Source organism: Macaca nemestrina, chromosome 9 (assembly GCF_043159975.1).
Source record: "Macaca nemestrina isolate mMacNem1 chromosome 9, mMacNem.hap1, whole genome shotgun sequence".
In the NCBI taxonomy this organism is placed as follows: domain Eukaryota; kingdom Metazoa; phylum Chordata; class Mammalia; order Primates; family Cercopithecidae; genus Macaca; species Macaca nemestrina.
In genome coordinates, this window is record NC_092133.1 from 85,679,797 (window position 1) to 85,703,360 (window position 23,564).

Sequence of the window (23,564 nt, forward strand, 5' to 3'; positions counted from 1 at the left end):
GACAGCGGGTCTGGCTTGGATCTCCTATGGCTGGGGGTCAGCAACAACTATGCAAGTCCAGCCAGGGACTTCCTGCAACACTGCAGGCTTCAGCTAGTACCTGAGGTGCCCCCATGGCATATTCCACCACCACTGACCACTGCCTGAAGCCAGCCTTGAGTGCTGGAAGAGGGGACCTGGGTTTGACCTTGATTCTGATGCTTGTCAGCTCTTTGATTTCAGATAAATTTCTTGTTTTCTGAGTCTCACTTTACCCATCTGTACAGTGGGAATAGTAATGCCTACCTTATTGGTTTTCTAAGCGTAGAGAACGTTGATGTCTCTGTTAGTAGATGGTCACTCTTCCATGGCCGTTCTTACCTAAGGGAATATTTTCTTACATTTCAGTGGAGACCAAGCCCCGATTGGCTCCCAGGATAGGGAGGTTCACCACCTTTCCACAGGGGCTGGGGCTTCTTGTAACCTGTGCTGTCTCCAGCTCAGGTCTTTGTCCCCATCATGATAGCTCAACCATAGCCAAATGGTAGGGGCCAGCCAGGGGAACTGCTCCCTGGCCATTTTTGGCAATGTGGAAGTAGGTACACATACCGAGATACAGAACCAGCCCCTTCCGCAGGATACTGTGAGTTCCTGTATTCTGTTGTTGCAAAAACCATAGAGGTGTGTGCTGGCCAGGAGCCCAGTGTGGACTGGAATCAGAAAAAAGGAAGTTTTGAGAGCCATGGAAGCTTTGCTGACCTGCCTAGTTCCTTCCAATGGGAGTCTCCATTTTAGTCTTCAGGGGATCCCCTGAACTTCTGGAAAACACCTGCATTGCCTCCATCTCCTCATGAGTCCTTTGAAGCAGGTGTAGGGTCTTACCATTCTCTGGGCCTTACCATTCTCTGCCTGCAGGCACACTCAGCCCTTGGCCCAGGTAAGAAGTGGGGACACTCATTAACTGGTGATGCCTAGGGCAGCACTGAGGTGATTGCTGGAGTTATCCATGAGTCCAGCAGTTGTGCCTGCTCCTGGCACTCCCTTGAGGAGGAGCTGGCCACACAGGGCCCACAAGGAACCTCCTGAGTGGCCCACTCCTTGCTCTCCCACCTGCTGTCTACATGGCTGCCCCGACTCCACCTGGCCCTGATGTGGCATCCCCCAACGCAGGCTTGGTCTTGGAGGCAGCCCTCCTGCTTGTGTCTCCACATTGCGTCCTCACTGTGGCCAAATCCTCATATGCAGCCCTGTCTGGCCATGCTCAGGCCCACGTCTCTAAGGCCCTGTCCTGACGTCTAACAAACCAGCTCCTTGTGAGGAGACCCAATATTGGACACACTCAGCGGCTGGCCCAGGGGGAGGTGATGAAGGCAAAAAGAAGTGTCTAGGCTGAGACTGGGGCAGCTGACTCAGACCTCGGGGCTGAACCCCAAAGATGAATGGAGGCCCCAGAGCACACTTACAAAGGCCATGTGGGGCTCAGGCTCTCTGGGGAAGTGCAGATTTTAAGGATTTCGAGGCAGCAAGGTGCAGAACACAGAAAGGCCTTGCAGTGGGCACTCTGTGGGCATCTAATGTGTACTGGACACCCTCTCACATATGTTGGCTTGCTTAATTCTTTCTGCAGTGTTGCAAGGACGATATTGTTCCCATTTTACAGCTGGAGACATTGAGGTTGAGGGAGCCTAAGTTGCTAAGGTTACAGGTTAGAAAGAGGTGGAGCTGGGATTTGAATCTGATCTGTGTGATGCTGCTCTGGGTTGGCCTGGCCTTGGAACTCAGGAGGGGCCAGCCTGGTCAGAGGGACTAGGTTCAGGGAGGTGGTGGTGCTTACCAATAAGTGAAGGCCAGAGGCTGTCACACTGCCCAGGCTAACAGGCCCGCTCCTAGATGCATGGAGCTACTTGAGGGTGGGCCGGGAACACTCAGGTCTCACCCAGTTCACAGGTAACCTAGGAGCTAGTGTCAGGGCTCTGGACAGCAGGCCCTGCCATGAAGCAGTAGAGACCTAGCAGGGGCTCCCAGCTCCCTTCCTGACCTGCTTTGTGGTATTCTATGAGCCACCCACATCTCTGGGCATCACAGAGCTCTGGCGGTCTCAGCCTCCCATGTCTTCCTGGCCCCTGGCCTCACCTGGGGACATGTTGTAATCACCTTAGACCTTGTAGCCAACACTTACACGTGGCGCCCACCCAGAAGTAAGTCACAATGTTGGGGAACACGGCCTCCCAGGTGGCCTGGTGAGTGGCTTGAGTGGGCGATGGCTGCTCTGTTTTCAAGCTCACCGGGCATCTGATGTGCAGGTGTGCATCTGGCAAAGATGCACGTGTGACTCTTTGGAGTCAGAGGCACATCTTGGTGAGTTATCTCCAATAAGGTCCCGCCTTACTTCCGTTTCCAAGGCAATCGCTCTAATCAGAGTGATCACGGCCCTGTACCTCCTGGCTGTTCTTTCTTCTTCTCTTTCCTGTTCCAGGCTTGGTTTACTGCCAGCCAGGACAACCTTTCTAGAATAGTGTTTCCCAGGCCATTTTCCTGCTTGGTACTTCCAGGGTCTCCCCATTACCCAGAACGCCAGGTCTAACCGTGCTGACCTCCCTTTCCTGGTCCCTCATGACTCCTGGTGGCATCATGTCCCATGGTCCCCAGGTCACCTTGGCCTGTTTGCTGCATGCCTGCCTCCAACTTGCTTCCTGCCTGGCCTTCTTTGAGCAACCCTTCCATCCCCACCGGTGCTCCTGTCCTTCATGGCCCCACGCACATTTGTTATGCTATAGTCCTGTGCCCCGGCTCTGAGACGGCCTCCGAGGAGGGGATGTGCTGTCCATTACAGAGCCCCTCCTGTGACCTGCTTCTCGACAGGCCATCTCGTGGTGTCTCCCTCAGTACATTTTTCAGAGGAGGATTGGCACTGTGGAGAGTCACTTCTGAGATTCCACAGCTCACGGCATGAGGAGCAGGAGCCGGAACACAGGACTTGACGCTGGATTCCAATTTTGCCTGCCCACGATGTCTGTCTTCTAGCCTGGGACATCACACCAATCTCCTGCACATTTGAAGCACTCTGGTGTCACTCTCCTGCCCCCAAGGGTGCCAGGGCTGGAGGCTTGTGGCTGTGGCAGTGACAAGGCCCCTGTGACAGTCCTGTCCCAGCTTTCTAGCAGGTGGGCCTCGCCTGTGCAGATCAGATCAAGATTTCCATGAAACGCTCTTTCTGAGCAGCAGTGGACTCTCAGGGGAGCAGCGAGGGGCAAGAGGCCTTCACCCCACTTCTGGCGAGACACTGAAGACCTCTTTCTCTCGGGGGCTGTCTGTCAACTCTATCATGCTCGGTCTTTGCTCAATCTGTTCTCAGTGGGGGAAATGAGTTGAAGATGTGGGGTTTATCCACAACCCCAGATATGGCTCCTGCTTTGCCTCATGCTTCTAAGAAGGCAAAATTTAACACTGTGCATGCCAAGTGGTACTGGTTCTATAAATGCTGATGGGAAATGTGGATAGGTCTGGTGGGGGAGGCTTTATCCGGGACAGCCATGCTGTATCCGCCGAGGCTCTCCAGAGAAACAGAACAATAGGATGTGTGCATGTGTGTAGGCAGAGAGAGATTTATTTTAAGGTACTGGTTCACACAATTGTGGCGGCTGGCAAGTTTGAAATATTCAGAGCCGACTGGAGACTCAGGGAAGGGTTGCTGTGAGTTGGAAGTCAATCCATGGCAACTCTGAAGGGAGATCAGAGGTCTCTCATGAAATGTGCTATAGACCCAGCAGGCCCGTGCGGCCCCAGAGAGCACATGCTGCCGGGCTCACAGCCCCTGCCACGTCTCCATTTCCTCCTCCACAGACAGCCACGCTCACCTGGTTTTTGCCCCAGGGGCAGGTGAGGTCTGGGAGGTGAGGAGAGGGAAGTGGGAGGTGGAGGGAGCAGAATGTCTGTAGACAGGGCTCTCAGGGTGACCATGGGGAAGAGGGTGGGGCCTGGTCATAGCTACTCTGAGACAGCAGGCAGAGAAGGAGATCACACACTCAGTGTTCAGAGCTTTCAGTGTTGGGGCTTGAAGCATGGGGACTTTGGAGCTAGCAGGGGCAGAGGCACAGGGACCTATTGTAACATCCAGTGTCCCTCCTATCCCCTTCACACCCCACACGCGTACACACCAGGGCTCCTGCTGTCAGTTAATACATCACTGACGTGGGCAAGGACTTTCCCCACAGTGGAGAGTTGGGAGAGGAGGGCCTCCTGTTTTGGAGGAGCTAGACAACCTCAGAGGGAGAGTGGTGGAGAGGTTTTGGAGGCAGACAGATCTGGACCTCAGTGAGCTGCAGGCTCCTGCTCCCAGCCTCAGTTTCCTCATCTGAAAATGGTATCCCTAATATCCACGTCATGGAGTCATCATGCAGGCTGAACAGTGCAAGTGTGCAGCTGGCCTGCCACACACTAAACCCCCAGCAAGGCTAAACTCCAGCTTCGCATGAGACACTTTAGCCTCTCACATTGCGCTTTTAGTTTTCACCCTCTTGGTCCACTGTCTGGGCTGAGGGTGAGGGGTGATCAGGGCTTGCAGTAATGCTAGGTAAAATCTAGATGATAGGATTCTTCTGCTTCCAAAGTCCCTCTCCAAGGCTACTCCTCAGGTGGTGGTCCTCTAGGTGTGCTCCCTGAACCAGCTGCCTCTGCACCTCCTGGGAACTCTTTAGAGATACAAATTTCTGGGACCCACCCCAGACTTACTGAATTGTAAACTCTGGGGCTGGGGTCCAGAAATTGGGTTTTAACAGTCTCTTCAGGTGATGCTGATGCATGCTGAAGTTTTAGAACCACTGCTTTCAGAACAGTTTCTCCAGGAGGGCAGGTTTTAGGCTGAAGGTTCACCTCCAAGCACCACCCCAAGGCTGGCCATCAGCAGGTGAAGCATCCCAAAGGGAGCCTCAGAGCACTGGGTCTTAGATCAGCTCTTTCCCCAGGGGCCCACAGGAAAGCCTGGAGGCTGTCATTCCATTGACACGAGTCACCTCACCTACACGTCCCTCCTTTGCTTTGTACGTTAAATACACTGTGCTTTGGGGGCCCTTTACCACATCCTGCAGCAGCTCCAATGCTCTTGTCCAGTTTCTGCAAATTCTCAGGGCCTTGTGTCCTCCAAGCTACTTCTATCTCTTAATTTCTCTGATCTTGTCGCTGGGTCTCATCTGTGTCCCCTTTGTTTACAATGGTGTTCCTCCCTGCCTGGAACTAACCCAGGTGTGGAACACAGAGCTTCTGTAATTGGCTTTTCATAATCCCTCCAACACAATGCCATTGTGTGGCAAATGTTTACTGAAGCCTTGGCCCAGAAGAGAATTCTCACTCCTGAGAACACCAGCTGCGTGAGCGTGCCCAGGGATGCTGCGTAAACGCACCGTGCCTCCATCTCATCTCCACCTGGGGCTGGGAGTGTGTGGGCTCATGACAGTTCCTGGGCCATTGGCTTTTGGGAGAATTAAATCAGGTTAGGCAGGCAAAGCCCTCGGCAGGGGACCCAGTGTGGAGCTAGCACTCAGTAGATGCTACTATTGTTGATTTTACCGTGGTCATTAAACAGGATGAGTTATTTCCTCTTCCTTTATCTTTTATCTATTTATCTATCAATTTTATTTATAAATTTACAATTGTAGTACATACCACAATCTATAAATAACATAACATAAAATTCACCATCATAACCATTTTTAAATGTATAGTTCAGTGGCACTGAATACATTCATGATGTTGTACAATCATCAGCACTATCCAGCTCCATTACCTTTTCATCTTGCAAAACTGAAACTCTGCGCCCATTAAACACTACCTCCCCATGCACCCCTCTCCCCAGTCCCTGGGAACCACCATTCTCCTTTCTGGCTATGAATTTGTCTGCTCTAGGGACCTCATATCAATGGATCATACAGCATTTGTCCTTTCGTGACTGGTTAGTTAACTTCGTATAATTCTCTCAGGGTTCATCCATTTTGTAGCATGTGCCAGAATTGTCTTCCTTTTAAAGGTTGAATAATATTCCATTTCATTGATTACACATTCATCTATCATTGGACACTGGCTTGTCTCCACCCTCTGGCCATTGGGAATAATGCTACTAGGAACACGGGTGTACACGTGTCTGCTTGTGTCCCCGCTTTCAATTCTTTGGGGTATGATTTTACTTTTTATAATTGACCCACCTTGTCTATTAGTTCAACTAATTTGATGTAACAATCAATTATAAACATAGTCTTTTTAATTGGATGCAAAAGTGGATGAGAACTTAGAGGGCAGTCTCCCCACTTGACCAACGTGGAGGCAGAGGCCAGGGAAGGGCCCTGAGTGAGTTCTTATCTGTGGGTGGCTTCTGTGGACAGGAGCCTCAACCTGTCCCCAGCCGGTGGCATCCTGAAGAAAGAGGAAGCATGGTTAAGGTGGAGCGTGTGGGCTTTGGAGTCAGATGCACAGAACTTGGCTGGCAGCCCCGTGGGAACCTATGGAACCACTCTGAGGCTCTTTCCAGCACCTGTGAAGTAGTACTATTTACCACCTTGTAGGATGTTGCTGTGGAGATAGAGATGATACAGAGATGAAAATGCAGAGCCACTATAAAGTGAGCTGTCAGGGAGGGAAGTCACTACTTTGATTAAATAGAGATTTCTATCCCCACTGTACATGATAAAAGCTGAAGCCAAGGGACTAAAATCCCCACCTCTCGCTTTTCCATTAGTTCTCTTTCAACCTCGGCACATGTTTTCTTAAAGTCAGGTTTACTGAAATATAATTTACATAAAAATAATTTACTTTTTTTGGTGCACACTTTGGACAAATGTAGACAGTCACGTGACTACCACCAAGTAACTCCTCCTCCTGAGAGTGTACTTCATTGTGGCTCTGCGTTTTCATCTCTGTATCATCTCTCTTTATCTTCACAGCAACACCGCATGAGGCAGCAAATACTAGCAGTATTTGATGGCTGCTGAAAAGAGCCTCAGAGCAGCTCCATAGCTCAGAACTGCTACTAAATAGCAAGTTCTGTGCAGCTGACTCCAAAGCCCACACACTCCTCCTTGACCGCTTTCAAGACACAGAACATTTCTGTCCCCCGCAAAATTCCGTCCTGCCTTTGTAGTCATCCCCTTATCCCCCATCCCTGGCAACCACTGATCTTATTTTCTGTCCTTAACAATTTTGCTTTTTCCAAAATGTCGTCTAAGTTGAATATGACAGTAGGTAGCCTTTTGGGGTTGGTTCCTATCAGCTGACAGAAGGCCTTTGAGATGCATCCGGGGTGCTGTGGATGTCAGCTGTGTGTTCCTTTGTGCTGTGGAGAGGGATTCTGCTGTATGGATGGACCTGAGTTTGTATATTCATTCGTTCTGTGAGGGGCATTTATGTTTTTTCCAGATTTTGGCAGCAATGAATGGAGCTTCTAGAAACATTCATGTACAGGTTTTTGTAGGAGCATAAATTTTCATTTCTCTAGGGTGAATAGCTAGGGGTGGAACTCCTGGGGGTATGTTTAACTTTCCCAGAAACTGCCAAACTTCCTTCCAAAGTGGCAGTGCCATGTTTGCATTCCCATCAGCAAGGGTGAGAGTGGTGGTTGCTCTGTACCCTTGCCATCGTCAAGTTTTGTTTACTTGTTGAAGACATACTAATTGGTGTGTCCTGGCATCTTGTTTTGATCATCATTTTCCTAATGATGATGCTGTTGTCCATCCTCAGTATTTCTGACAGTGTCAGCTGTGCAGGTAGATGTGAACACTGTTCACAGTACATCACCTCTGTCTCCCTACCCCTTTTAATTTGGTTTTAGATTGTAAGGTCTCCTTGTTGACATGAAACCACAGGGAAGAGGGAAGCAAGGACTAGCCCCATCCTGAACGTGTTTTAGGAACAAGAATGGCTTTGTTATTTATTTATTTATTTATTTATTTATTTATTTATTTATCTATCTATCTATCTATTTATTTATTTGTTTTGGAGTGCTCCAGATTGAGGCCAAGACTCTGCTGAAAACAGGGGCAAGAGTGTTTGGATCTGCTGACATGCAGTGAGGCACTGGCTTTTGCATGGAGAGGAAAACAGATCATTTACGGCCATGCATGCTAAGCCGCTATTCTATTCTGTATCATCTGGTTTAGAGGCTTCCCCAGCTCCAAGGCCTGAGGGCCATGGCCCATTACGGAAATGGCAAACAGGCAGTTTCTGCACCTGGAGTTTATAATCTGGAAATGAGAATAGTTGCAGAGGCTGACAAGAAATGGGGAAAGAATTTTAATCTTTAATTTTTCAAAGCAACTCTTTGTCTGCAGGACCCAGCTTTTCTGCAGAAGGCACTGAGTCCCAAGCTACCCCTTTGGGTCATTCCACATGTCTTCTTGCTCCGGGGCAGCTTTTCCTGGGAACAGCTTCTTGGCATCTTAGCTCCAAGGGCTGCTAGATCACATCTCACATTCTGAGACTCCCAACTCTGCAAATCACTCAGTAGAACGTCAGGGATGAAAACAGTCATCAAAATGTTTACTTAGCAGCCCAAATATCAGCAATCCAGCAGTTGCTTCATGCTCCAGATGTTACCCTTCACTGGGGCAGCTATGCGCAGAATGCCTGGTGTGGGTTGTTACAATGCAGAGCAAGCTCTGATGATGCTATGTATGCCTGAGGGTGGGTGGGGTGCAGGGTGAGGGTGGACAGTGACACCCAGAGACCTGGGGGCATGCATGGCCAATCCCAGCACTGGTGCTGCTGAGGCCATAGAGAATCCCTTCCTCTCGGGTGCCTGCAGCTCACCATCTGGTTCCCTGAACATGACACAGAGGAAGGGGAGACACCATTACATACACATAACCCATAGACTCTGAGCCCCTGTGGGGGCCCTTGCAGCCCTTCAGTGCCTCACTATGCTGGACCTCTTTCCATTGGTCATGCATGAAGGGCAGAGAGGGACTGGAATCACCAGGACCATGTGGATGAGGAGAAGCCGAGTCCCAGAGAGGGGAATTGACTCGGTTAAGACACCACAGGGGCCAAGTTAGACCTGGACCCCTGCCTATCACTCCCATCCTGGCCCCACTGCCCCCTCTGCCTCGTGGCTATGTGAGAAGGCAAGTTTCTGCCTCAGGAGAGCAGAGCTTCCAACCTGGCTGGTCACTGACTGGAACGCTGTGTGCCCCGACCCCATCCAAGCTAGGACACAGCACAGTCGGCAGGGAGCAGTGGTCTTGTCTTTTCCTGGAGGCTCTGGGACTCCCTTGCAGCCTCCTGGTCTCTTGCCCTGCCAAGGTCACATTTTCCTGAACCTTTCCCCTAAAAGCCCACCTGTCCAAGAACCTTTCCAGGGTAGCAAGTCTTCCTCAAGCCTGTGTGACCGTGTGTAGTAGTTTGCCAAGCCCCTCTCCCCATCCTCGGCCCCAAGCAACCACAGCGTGAGCCCATCTGCCTGTGTGCACTGCTGGGGGTGTGCTGGGCAGCAAAGCCTGGGCTATCCACAGACCTGGGGGCTTCTGCTCCAGCCACCGACTGGCAAAGGGATCCTGGCCAAGTCACCTCTCTGCTCCCACCTCAGTACCAACTGTGGATGAAGGTTGCTAGCTTTGCTGTCACTGGATATTAGGAGGATTACATGAAGAGATGCATGTAAATGCCTGCACTAAGTAGGTGCCAGTAAATACGTATTTCCCCAGTCCTAACAGTAACCTGTGCTGAGCTGACTCATGCTAGAGGGGCCCTGTGAGAGGACCTGTTGTCATCCCCACTTTACAAATGAGGACACTGAGGCAGGGATGAGTCTTGTCACTTGGTCTAAGCCCACTGTGTTGAAACCCCAGCAATCTGGTCCCAGAGTCTGTGCTGGGAGCCATACACGGTTGAGAGTAGAATCCCCAGGAGCCAAGGCCCAGACATGGTGTCGGTTTAGCAGGTTGATTTTTGTGAAAAGTGCCCTGAGCTCAAGTTCCCACAGTGGTGAGTGAAGTTGGGGGATGGTTGGGAAGCACAGGTTTGGATCCTGTTTTTATTTAAAATTTTGATATTTTGTTCATCATGGATTTCTTGGCATTAACTGATCTCTATAACTGTTGCATTAAATTATCATTTTTGGCACCTCCTTAAATCTTGTGCAGAGGTGAGTGCCTCCTTCACTGCCCTACCCTCACCCTGGCCTTGCCTGGGACTCCCACAGTGACCGTAAGCCCCATTGGGTCCCTTTTCACTCTGGATAAGAAGAGGCTGCTGGCGCCATAAAAAAGGATGAGTTCATGTCCTTTGTAGGGACATGGATGAAGCTGGAAACCATCATTCTGAGCAAACTATCGCAAAGACAGAAAACCAAACACCGCATGTTCTCACTCATAGGTGGGAACTGAACAATGATAACACTTGGACTCGGGAAGGGGAACATCACACACCGGGGCCTATCATGGGGAGGGGGAAGCGGGGAGGGGAAAGGGATAGCATTAGGAGATATACCTAATGTAAATGACGAGTTAATGGGTGCAGCAGTCCTGGGGAAATCCTGGTAGAAATATGTAACAAACCTGTAGTTGTGTACATGTACCCTAGAACTTAAAGCGTAATAAACAAAATAAAAGTTCCAGTGACCACATAAAAAAAAGGAAAAAAAAAGAAAGAAGAGGCTGCTGGCTTGTAGGTGGGGCACTTCTTGAGAATGAGACGGATTAGAGTGGTTTCTTCTTGCTGTTCTTCACATGGCCTGCAAGGCTACTCCCTGTTTCCTTCTCTTTTCAAATAAAACTGGAGCAGGTGTGGCATGATCAGCAGATGAGCAGGAGGTGGGGCAGCTGCAACTTAGCATTTGAGTCAGATACTGATGCCACGCAATTTCACAGGTCCGCATTTGTTAGAAATTCTTGTTTATCAAAAATCTCTGTCGATTCAAGTGAAGGTGAGTCAAGTGTTTCACTTCAGTAAACGTGGATTCTGCACACTTCAGAGGAGAGCTGGGAGGTTTCTGATCCTTCCTCTGGATCTCCAGCTAAGTCCCGACCCATCGCAGTTTCATATTCTGACCTGATACTCACTTGACTTGCCACTTGCTGGTCCTAAAGATGGGGCATGTTAGCAGGTCCTCAGATACGGTTTACTGATGGAGTCAGTTAGTAGAACCTGCAGATGTGGCCACAAAATGAACTTTATATGGTAGAGACAACATTAAGCTTGCTGTTACCGTGACTTAGGGCTGACTCTATTGGTGCTAAGAATGGCAGTTTGGTTGGACATAGTGGCTTTCAGAGTCCTGGGGAAATCCTAGTAGAAATCTTGGAGTGGGAAAAATGAACTTATTCCAAAGAGGAGTCTAGGCTAGAGAGAGAAATATTGAGATTTGGGTGCCATCAGCGCATAAGTTAATTCATTCACGAATTCATTTGTACTTTCATTCATTTATTCAATAACATTTTATTAAGAATCTACTCTGTGCCAGCCCCTGCTATGGACACAATATCCTTGCCTTCACAGATCTAATGTTTAGTGGATATGTGGCTCTCAGGGGTAATTAGAGCCATGGGAATAGCTGAGACCTTCTTACAAGGAACCCATGAAATGAGAACTCACTGGAATCTGCCTCCAGAACACCAGCTGCAGGGAGCTCTGAAGGAAACCGAACCTCAGATGGAAACATGCTCAGCTCCTCACTCTGCAGCAAGTGAGCAGTGAGAAACAATAGAGATGCATTTTCTTTTGATTTTATTTTACCTGTCAAATCATCAGGGTTAAAACAATGGTAATAAAAAAGATTACACATAGGGAAGCTTGAGCTCTTGTAAGCTTATGTAGAAGGACTCTCTGTCCCTTGATAGGATCGGTGTTTCAGGAGCAGCTGTTTGGAAATATGGATCAAGAGGCTGGAAAGTTTATCTACCTTTAGATCCAACTATTTCCTTTTAGAAATTCAGGAATGGATTAGGATTTGTTATTTTATCATGAATATATATAAAAGACTGAGACATGAGAATTGTCATTACAGTATTTTTTTATAGTATTGAATAATTTGTTATCATTTAAGTGCCTAAGTGTAAGGGCTTATTCAATAAACAAGCAACATTACTCTATGGCCACCATGTAGCCATTAAGAATGAAGGTGTTGAGGATCTTAAATAATGTGGAAAATATTCATGATGTGCTGTTTTGACTACAAAGAAAGTTGTGGACTAATTTATTAAAAAAATGGATTGAGAGAAAATGTCTGCAATTTTTAAAACTAACAAAGGACCGGCTTCTAGATATAGTCTCACAAAGCAGCAAGAGAAAGACAAGCAAGGAAAAAATAAGCAAAGGTTATGAGTAGTTAATTCACAGAGGAGAAATGCCAAAAGGCTATCAGGCATGTTAAGGAGTGCTCATACTCATTAGTAACTTAGAGAAATGGAAATTAAAATGACAATGTGAGAGCTCTTTCCTTCGATCAGATTGCAAACACTGGAAAGCTGGGTGATGCCAAGCAGGGTGGTAATGAGGTCACTGAGGAGCCTTCAGATGCTGTGTGGGAGATGGCCTGATGCCAGCTTTCTGGAGGCGTCTTAGTTGGTGGAACTTAGTTGCACTGAGCAGGCATACTCCCTTGACTCAGTTCTGCTGTCCCTGCCTTCATACCCAGAGTCAGTCATGAGAGCCCAGTGAAGGGACCCACGCAGGAATGTCCACCCCAGCCCTGTGTGCAGGACGGGATGTTGTGGCTAATCCAGCCATCTATCACTGAGAAAGCCAACAAGTAAAATAGGCATGTGATGCCTACTTTGGAACACAAGGCAGCAGTTAGAGGAAATGAACTTGACAAACACAGAGTCACGTGGACATATCACATGGAGTCTGAAGACATAATGCTGGGTGAAAGAGTAAGAGCAGACAAGATGCAGAAGAGCATTCGCTAACTTAAGTGTATGCGGATGGAAATCAGGTGCTGTGTGTCATACTCCTAAGTTCCATGCTGGTGTACTCATACTCACCAAGCGGGAGTGTGGGTGGGGTGGGGACACAGCAAATGCAAATGGAGAATGGAGATCCTGGTGATAAAGGAATAAATGAACACAGCCAGAGAGGAGCCCGCCCAGATCAGGGAAGAGGCTGAGGGATGTGAGCAACTCCACCCACCGCCTGCCCCTTAGAGTCAGCCCCTCAAAGGAAATGACTTAATCCCCCACAAAACCCCATCCCAGTGCCCAACAAAAGCAAAAGTATAAATAAAGTTTGCTTCAACACTATTATGATCGTGTTCTTACTAAACTATATATTCACAGGTAGAAGCTGGAATGTCAGCAGTCATGTTTTCTGGGTATGGGCAAGCATTATGTTCTTCCTGATTTTTGGTTTCCTCCTGGTTTTTGAAAATGAACTGACATGGCTTCTGTAATAAGAAAATGATTTCTGAAAACGAATTCAGAGAGTAAGCAGTCTGTGTGCTCAAAGAGGAGTCGGGGCAGGCTGGGTCCTACACATAAAGAGTGAGAGGGTTTCAGAGAGGGGCCGGTTAGCCTTGCTGGTGACGTGTGGCTAAACTCCATTTTAGCCTGCAAGGAGTGTGTGTTTGGGCTAAAAACAAAGCATGATGTAACCCCACTACTGCTGGACCCACTTCTTTATGTCACTCTGGTTGCTACCTTGTGATTGTTGAATGCCTGCTGGGCTCCTGGATGGCTTCCTACGTGGTAATGTTGAGTTTGGTGAGGGCTTTTACTCAGGGAGCCTGAACATTTTTGTCCCTTCTTAGAGTTTACTGAACTCCAGACAAACAAACAACAAACTATCCTATGTTATGGTGTAAGTCATAATTGAATGACAACTTTTGAAGGTGTGTACCTTTGGGAGGTCACTTATTGGTGAATTGGCCCTTGGCTGTTTTCATCATGTAAGTTTTTGCTCTTGTGCCTACTGACTTGAGGTTCCCGATTTGCAAACACTGCTCCTGTGTGCACTTAGGGATGAGCTCCTGTAAGCTTGGGGACTTAGAGGGTCATTTTGAGAACAAAATACCCTAAAAATGTCGAGTATAAACCAAATAATGCTTAGAATGAGGAATCTATCCTTACAGACCCATCATAGAAGGAACTTCTAGATATAGAATTATGTGCCTCTACAAATACCAGTGAACTCTTTACATCTCTTTTATGTATGCAGCCTTTTAAAAGAGAAGCAGCAACAAATGAAAAGACAAACAACCCAACCTCCAAAAAACAAACAAACAAACAAACAAACCGGCTTTAGTGTGAAAGTTTGCATTTCAACTTGATGTCTAGCTGCCTATATGCCTTTGGCCCAGTTTCCTTACTTACCTAGAGAGAATAAGGGCACCCATCTGTCTGTGTAGCTGTAAGAGAGTCTGTCTGAGTCCTGTGTATAAGATCCCACAGTGCTGGGCACACACTAGATTGTGAATTTGTATTAATCACATCTAAATCTGAATCTCCTTTTTAAAAAGTCTTCCTTATTTTAGTCTGTTTCAGATTCTTAGGGGAACCATCTTCAATAGGAACTGGGCTGAGTGAGTACAGTACCTTCTCCACGGCCAGAATCATCAGGAAGTGATGTGACAGGAGTGTTCACTTCTATTTGTTCTGAATTCAGATCTGCTTTGCCACGGCATGGAGGCAGAAGATCTTTCAAAGGCTGAAGACAGAAATGAAGATCCAGGTTCCAAAAGTGAAGGGCAGCTTGCTGCTGTGCAGCCTGATGTCCCACGTGGAGGGCAGTCCCCTGGCCCCACAGCTCTCTGGGACATGCTGGAAAGGAAGTTTCTGGAATACCAGCAATTGACTCACAAGAGCCCCACTGAGCGTCAGAAGAGCCTGTTGAGTCTTCTCCCCCTGCTCCTGAAGGTTAGTGTTCTTCTTTTTGAAACTGTAAGGTGATAGGTGCTCTGGGACACTTCTGGGATGATTGCATAGTGAAGTTGGTGGTTTTAATGTCATCACAAGTGGACTCTGATTGGTTGCTCAGGGGAGAGTTGTCTTAGCCTGCTAGGGCCACTATAACAAAATGACGTAAACTGGGTAGCTTAGACACAACAGACTTTTATTTCTCATAGTTTGCAGCCTGGGAAGTCCAACATTAAGGCACATTAAGTGTCTGATAAGAGCTTACTTTCTGGCTCATGGAAGGTGTCTTCTTGCCATGGCCTTATGTGGTGGAAGGGGTGAGGGGCCTTTCTCAGGCTTATTTTATAAGGACACTAATCCCATTCAAAAGGGCAGAGCCAAATCATTTTCCAAAGGTCCTACCTCCTGAGACCATTACTTTAGAGATTAAAATGTCACTATATGAATTTTGGGAAGACCCTAGCAAGAGTGACATGCCAAAGATGACAAGTAAGGTTCATTTCTAGGGTGGAGAGGGACTTAGAAAGGACAGACAGTTAGCTTCTGAGTAATACTGTCTCTTTAGTTAAAAAATATTACATTGTTCAACCACAAACCCAGTTTGGGAGCTAGAAATAAGGCCAGCTTCTTTTGGAGGGAAGAGAGGATGGTATGTCCTGACACAAGAGTCACGCAGGTGGCTGGCAACCTCGCACCCCAGGGTTGCCAACATCAAGGCCTGGGAGAGCCAGAATATCTTGCATCAAATAGTAACAATAATGCAAAGTGAGATAAAATGAGTGGAGAGCACCAGAGCTTCACTCACATCCTGGTCACAGCTCCACTAAGGAAACCAGCGTATCTACTGGGTCTGCACTCTAGCTAGTGGCTGCTGGTGACAGGTTGGCTGCAAGGGATTTCCTTTGTTGTCTGGGAGCAATACTCCTGCCAGTGAGGTCTGCCTTATAGTTGAAGTCTAGTTGTAGCATTGAAAGCACTTTTTATGAGGACTTAGTGTTTACTTGACTATGGATTTGGGGTTATTTTTGAAAAGCGTATACCTACAAAATACTCAAAGCAGAGAGAACATGAGCTGCCTCTCACATTTGAAAGTAGACTATGGCAGATGGAGGCTTTGGCGTGTTTTCATTGGTAAATGCCTTTGTGAATATATTTCCTGTAACTTATTCATCAGTAATATTTAAGGGTTTCCAAAGATGACTTAGAATCTTCTTGGAAACACATTTATAGGATGCATTGCATACTTAGCATTAAAAAGTTGCCAAATAACTCACTTTCCATTAATTCATCATTTCCTCATGTTTTGGACTTGTAGTCCCATTCATCTCACTTCACAGACTGCATAACTAGGGCTAGTTTAGGAGAGACAGCTAAAGTTTCTCAGCCCTAGCCCTGCCTGCCCTGACAACCCCAGATTCTGGGAGGTGGGATAGTCTTACTCCAGTTCGCAGGTCAAATTTGTCTTATGGAAGGGACAATATAAGCAGTCCCCAGCCCCCAGTGCAAGTCACTGGTGATGGGGATGAGTTCAGCCATTACTGGGCTGCTGGTTCTCAGTGGCACCGTTCCCACCCACATGGGCAGCCCGGGGTCTGATGAAAGGACTCTGCACCCAAGAGCCAGGACTTGATTCTTCTTCACCTCCCTATTGTTTATTTGAGAATTCGTTTGTTTGCTGTACTAATATTTATTAAGCTCCTATACTCTGTTCTAAGGCCTGGGCTATAGGAGTGAAGAAGACAGAGGTTTGCCCTCATGGTGAGTGTGGCCCAGAGCAGAGGGCATCGAATAGCACACTGTGTGTTTCATTTGGCCTGCAGGGGTTCAGAATGAATTAGTGGCCATTTTTTATTTTTTTTTCAAAATGGAAAACTTTCATATGAAAATCAGATTTCTAATTTATCTTGAAAATTTTGGTAGACCTAATACTGACAGTTATATGGGAAGGGTTATGGGGTTCCCCAGGTAACCTCAGAGCTCATTCCAACATATTTTACTCATCCCATATTACTAATGAATGTTATGTCACCATACAGGCATGTGAGCTTGTGACTCCATATTTAAGTGTTACTATTATAAGTGAACCTTGATACTCATCTTTGTTTCCCGAACCCTGTCCTCTTCCCGATAATGGAGGCATAATGACCCTGTTGTTGAACATGTGGGCTTTCAAGTCAAAGAGATCAAGGCTCAAGTCCTGGCTGCATCACTTATTTATTAGTTGTGTGCTGTTGAGCAAATTACCAACTATTGCTGAACCTCAGTTACCCATAAAGTAGAGTTAATAGCATTTCGAGGAGAAACCATGAGGGTAAGACAAGACAATGATTATAAAGTCCACAGCTCATGGAAAGTAGACATTATTCCCATTACTTTTCCACCAGCCTCCAGGGTACTTACTGCACATGGACTGAAGCATTTGAGATTCCTGTCACCACGATTCCCCAAACTGCTGACACAATCTGCTACTCTGGATCCCTGGAGACCACCTCTGGCAAACCCTGTAGAGGCAGAATATTATAGGCTTCTCATAATTTCCTTAATATTAATATTATTTTATTAAGTCCTACATGCCTACAAAACATTGTTTCTATTACGTTCCGACTAATAAAACCTTGCCAGAGCCAGAATGCTCAGCCTTCTTAATTCAGAGTTGGTGGTGGAAAGAAAGATGGGGAAGATGGGAGATTCTTCTCAGGTGTAGTGCAGAACAAATCTAACCTGAGATGCAGCTTGAGAACATTTACTAGAATATAGGCCCTTGTGTAAGAAGATAAGCTTGTAAGCACTCTGTTCTGAATTTTATAACTATAAAACAGTGTTCTTTAAGGTTTTCCACGAAGTTCCCCCTTGGAAATAACAGAACCTAAAATGTTATGCCACTTCTGGAATGTGGCTGTTAACATCAAAGCCTTATGCATGTATTGGTTCTCATTGAAATCATACCCTGCCTGGGCTCTGAGACTCCTGAGTACAAACAAAAGAGTCCCGAACTCCCATGTGTGATGGAGCTCAACTCTATACCTGACTCTCTTCATTTTTGGCCCAAAGAAAATTAATTAAGATGATTTGGAATATTCTTTGTTCCAAAGCAATGCACACAAGGGATTTTGAATTGTCACTTCTGCTCAGAAAGGCCATGTCCCTGTGGTGTGGGGTCTTGTCTTACTGACCCCCAGCCTCTTTATTAGTTAGACTCTGATTGGAAGGGGTGATCTGTGTTGTAGCTGGGGCTGGGTGAATCAGGCTGACAGCTATGTGTGCCTCTCCTAAGTTGTTGTCACCTGGTAGCTTCAGCCTTGTGAGTTTTGAGATTTGACAATGGGCATTGTCTTGTGCATCAGACTCCCTCAGAGCTACTTCTTTGGCATCTTCTTCCCAGAGAAGAACTTCTCGTTAGCCTGTTTGGTTTTCTCTCATATCTGACTCCTCCAAACACAGAGCACTGAACTTTCCCCTATCCCTGTCATTGTTTATACTTGAATCTGCAGTAACTGCTAGGCAAGCACAAAGGTGGGCTTGGTTCGTGGTACAGTGAATCCCAGCCCCACGGCCTCTTGAGGTGAAGAGTGGCTGCAGGAGTGCTAACCTACTCAACATTTTGGCTACTGTCTAGGTAATAAGGAAGAACCCAATGGAATCTCAACAAACTGGAACCCAAAAAGGGAGCTGCCCTGAGGGGAAGAGTGAGAAATGGGATTCTCACCCAGAACAGCAGGTTCCCTCCTCACCTACGGTTCTTCACTCTTCTTGTTAGGTCAAGGAATTCTTAGCCAAGGCACGTTGAAGGGTGTTTCAGTCCTGATTTAGGGTCAGCTCCTTCCAACCTAGCCTTTTCCCCTTTTCTTTTATTTCTTTTTAATATCACCCTATTCTTTCTTTGACCTGTACTAACCAACGTGTATATTAGAAATCAGGCTAAGAGATGAAATGATGCCTTAGGTTCCAACACTAGCAAGGGGCAGAGCCAAGACTTAAACTCAGGCACCCTGATGCCCAGGTGAGCAGTTGCTTTCACTGATAATAGCTAGGTAATATCCTACAGGTTCTAACTAGCTAGCCAGACATTCCGTTCAGTGTTTACATGTCCTCACAATAACGCTGTGATGTAGGTAGTATTTTTATCCCAGCTTTATAAATGAGGAAAGAGAGGTTTAGAGATGTTGCATAACTTGGCCAAAGTCCCCCAGTTGTCAGCTGGGAGCAGAACGTTACCAGGGCAGTCTGCTGTAGCTCTGCATTATTAACTACTGGATGTTCTTGCTCAGTGCTGGGGTTCCTAGGATGGGGCAGATCTGGTTTTTCTTTCCTTATTTCATGACTCACTGGACAATGGCTTTGCCTGGTTAAGACCTTACCTTTCCCTTGGGCTCAGAAAGAATGTCACCCCCGCACATAAGATGTTTAGATTGCTGACTCTAGGATGTTGTAGATAAGGAGGAAGTTTTATTTCATCACATGGAAGCAACACAGAGCCAATGACTTCTGTGGTGTGCAGGGTAGTGTTTTTTAAGAAAGATTCAATAGACTGTTGTTCTTTTCCTGCCAAGAGCCTTGGGGTTTGGTCTTTTCAGAACCTTTCCCATCGTATGATCTCACACCAAGTGAAGAAGGTGTTCTTCTAGCAATCATGGGAAGGTGCTAGTTTTGGGGGAAGAAAAGCACTTGAGGTCCTCATATTGCACAGAGATATCCTGTAATAATAGAAATAGGGAAATCTAGAGCTACAGAAGTAGCCACTAAGGTTTATTCATAGAATGTGGACTTTGAGAGAAAGCAGAAAGTAAAATAGAGAATCTTCAGCAATTAATGTAAAATCTATCAATGTCTGAGATAGACAACCTGGGAGGTGGGGCCACATTGGAGAAAAGGGAAATATGTGGATGTGGTAGATTAGAGGTGCTGTGAATGGGCTCACACTCTTCCCTTCAAGAGGTGAGATCTTCATCCCTTCCCCTTGAATCTAGATGGATTTGTATTGACTGGGCTAATGGAACAGGGCAGAAGAGATATTTCCAGACATCAGCCTCAAGAGGCTCACAGCTTCTTCTGCCTCTCACTTGGCATACTCACTCCTAGAGTCTAGCTGCCATGTTGTGAGGAAACCCAAGTAGTTCTGAGTGAACACCTGTGTAGAGAGGATCCAAGGCCCTGACCTTGAGGCTGCACTTGCTGCTGACTGCCAGCGCCGTCTGGCCAGCCCTGTGAGCATACCCACCATCTTGGAAGTGGATCTCTTAGCTCCCATTAGCTGTCCTAGCAGAGTGGAGCACAGAAAATGTGTCCCTGCTGAGCCCTGCCCGCATTGCAGATCCATGAGCAAAATAAATGATTGCTATTATTTTAAGCCACTGAATTTAGGGGTGGTTTGTCATGCACAACAGGTAACTGGAAAAGTGGGTAACACAAGAAGGAATACATCCATTTCCTAGTACGGAGGGATTGAAATGAACACCAACTTAGTTGTATTTAGAGGTGAGTGTATTTTGGTGTTTGTGTGTGTGCATATGTGCACATTCCTAGGCTGACTAGTCAGCCAATGGTGCAGAGTTTATGATGTTGAGTATGATTGATCATTCTTGTAAAAACCAAGTGTGGATCTAACTGATAATTGAAGAAAGATAAACACTGTTAAATAAAATAGCAAAGATGACCAACAATTATTTTTAAGTGTGGTGTCCAGAGGGGAGAGTAAGGGTAAATATCCCTCTTTATCCACTCCTCACTCTACCCCATCTTGGAGTGGGGCCTGCAACATGGTTTATTCCAATCTTGGGGAAATAACACTTTTGCTGTTTTGTTATTTTAGCAAAGTTTTGATGCACTGTTTTTTGTTTTTGTTTTTGTTTTTTAACAGAGGAGAGGGTCCACTGCATCACACTCGCAGGGAAACTTCATGCAAAGTCTCAGAAATGCTTTGAGCTCCCTTAAAGACAAACCTGACAAACTCTGCAGTAATGGAGGAATAATGACATTTTGTTCATGCTGGAATACCAACCATGTTCTCTTTGTCATTCAAAAGCTGGGTTTTTCCTCTCATCTCCCCTAGAGCTTTGCCATTCTTTATTTTCCTTTGGAGACCAGAGCATCATTTTCTTTCTCTTTCTTCCATGTGAAGGGACAGCCATGAGGCATGATGGTGCAGCTTAGATAATGTTAGCAAATAAAAGTTTTTAAAAATATTGAGCAATATTCTCCCAGCATGTAAATCCCAGTTTGGGAAAAAATTAGGGCCTTTTGGAAGCTGCCTTAACTCTTTGGGGTCCCCATGGTACCATTCAGTAAATGATTGGCTCTGTGCATCAAACAGCACCCCGGTGGCCTGAAAGAGTTAATGCAGCTTCCAGAAGTGCCCATTGAGGTCCCATGAAGGAATCTGGGCCTTGGGAGATCTGGCTCAGAGTACAATTACTGTTCAGCTCACAGTGGCCCAATTTGCTTTATTGTGGAGTGCCTCCTGGAGTCCCACTGCTCCAGAGACGATATAGATGCTTCTGAGTCAACTGCCTGCAAATTGGTCTTTGAGGGGTTTGTCAGTGCAGGGAGGAGTTGCAGGGATTTGTTAGAAATACATCATAGCAGAGTTCTCATTTCTAGGGAAGGAAATCATCTTGCCACAGAAATTCCAAGCCAAAAGGATGGACTTTTTCTCTCCAGGGATTAACATGTCTGAGTGGCAGCTGGCTTGCAGGTGGCAGCCATAAGTTTCGTAGACGTGCCAATGCTACTTTGGGTATGTGCATGTGTGTGTGAAATAATTCAAACCCTGACTCTGCCACTTAACTGATTTCTCTTAAACTCCGGCTAAGCCTCAGTTTCTGTAAAGTGGGCATAATAATAGTACAAACCTCAAAGGCCTGTTTTGAGGATTAGTGGAGCTAATGCATGGAAGTGTAATGCATAGTGTAAGTGTTTAGCATGGCACTGAGGCCCAAAACATTTAGTCATTGTTACTGCGTATCATGGGTTTCATATTCGTTTCATTCACTTATCAAGTATGTGTTGGAGGTCTGCTATGTCCAACAGTGTTTAACAGTAATCTAGCATTTTGGTTGTTTTAGCAAAGTTCTAACCCACTACTTTAAAAAAATTTACATAAGCAAACGCCAACCAAGTCTATTTATAGGGTAGAAAAAAATTCAGATCCACGTAAAATTTTGCTCAAAACACATGAGTACTCACAAACCAATATATAACAAATAAAACATTTCAGATAAACTAAGCTCCCTGTGTACACATTCAATAGATCGTTCCCCTCCCTTTTCCTCCAATGGGGTTCTCTCTCTTGAATTTGGGGTGCCTCATTCCCTGGGTGGATGTTCATTTCTATTAGCTATATATACAGCCATCAGTAACATTCAATCTAGTCTTACAGGTTTTTATAGACTCATACTGTAATATACTTTGACAACTTGCTTTTTCCACTCAACATTCTATCTCTGGGATTCATTCATGTTGATGCATCTAGCTCTATTTCTTGTTCAGTACTATATAGTACCCTATTATATAAATATACGACAAATTATTCATTGTCTTATCAATGTATATTCAGTAGTTTTTTCCCCAGTTTTTCACAGCCACAAATAATGCCACACAAATGTTTCCTGTTCAGTACATGTGCCAAAATTTCTTTAGGGAATACACCTAGGAGTGAAATTGCCAGGTGGTAGAGTGTGTGCCCCTGTAACTTTGTTGGATCAGGTTAAACCCTTCTTCAAAAGGTTCTTCCAACTGATACTCTGTAAGTAGCACATGGGGGTTCCAGGATCCCTCCCATTCTCCTACATTTGGTATTGTCAGGCATTTCATTTTTGTCCACCCGAAAAGTATAAAATATTGAGGTTTCAATGTCCACTTTATGGATCATTAATAATTTGTTATTTATTTCATCTTACATAAATGACCTGCTTTTTCAGTTGTCTATTCTGTTCTTTTTTAAAAAGCAGGTTGTTTTTGTCTTATCTATTTTTAGTGGTCTGGATACTAATCCTCTGTCAGTGGCATGCATTGTGAATATTTTCTCCCAGTTTGTGGCTTGCCTTTTCACTTTGTTTATAGTATCTTTCAATAAAGGGAAGATTTTAAAAGGCTTTTGTTTTTAACAAACATAATGCCACAGCAAGACACACATTAAAAATGTTTTTCCTCTTGGGTTTTGAAGCCCTCCTTATCTTTCCTAGATGGAAGAGCTCAGATTAAAAAAGAACTCATTCAGGTCTTCGAGTACGAGCTTAAGTGAAAGTGGGTGGTGGGTGGTGCTGAGTAGAAGCAGGGCAGCAAAACTGCCTTCCATGGAGGCCATGGATGCCCGGAATGTGCGCAGCAGCTGGCCTTCCTGGTGGGAAGCAGGGACAGGGAATCTCTCGAGAACTCAAGTCCTGGACCAAGGGCAGTCCCTCCACTCTGACCATTGGTCTGGAATGAGCCTTTCTTATCGCAGGACTAGGAAACTTAGCTAGTCCTGCTTAGCCAGTTCTACAACACAGTAGAACAAAGAGAAAAGGCCATCTGCCCAACGACTTGGCTGAAAAGCAGACTTACGAACAGGGCTACTACAGAAATAGGGAGTAAATTCTGAAATGAGTCTGGCATTCCAAACAGAATTTTAAAACTCCTGACTTCTACTAAATAGTATCCTGATAATAAGGGGAAAAGTCTGCAGAAAAAGGTGATTAGGTGGGATAGAAATACAGAAAGGGCAGATAAGAAAGCATTTTAAGGAAACTGAAAAAGAGGAGATTAAAAACAACAAGC

At 46.1% G+C, this 23,564-nt stretch overlaps 1 protein-coding gene across 15 annotated transcripts in view; it reads left to right on the forward strand.

The window, feature by feature from the left end:
* LOC105486657 (WDFY family member 4) overlaps positions 1-23,564 on the forward strand; it is a 295,688-nt gene that overhangs the window by 10,587 nt on the left and 261,537 nt on the right. For 9 of the 15 annotated variants that reach the window (XM_071069969.1, XM_071069968.1, XM_011749639.3 and 6 more), the window contains one exon: positions 14,429-14,810. In XM_071069969.1, coding sequence (XP_070926070.1) covers positions 14,577-14,810 — 234 coding nt within the window. In that variant the 5' untranslated portion in view covers positions 14,429-14,576. The remainder of the gene's footprint in view (positions 1-14,428; positions 14,811-23,564) is intronic. The other 6 variants (XM_011749632.3, XM_011749634.3, XM_024794380.2 and 3 more) reach the window with 2 other exon arrangements.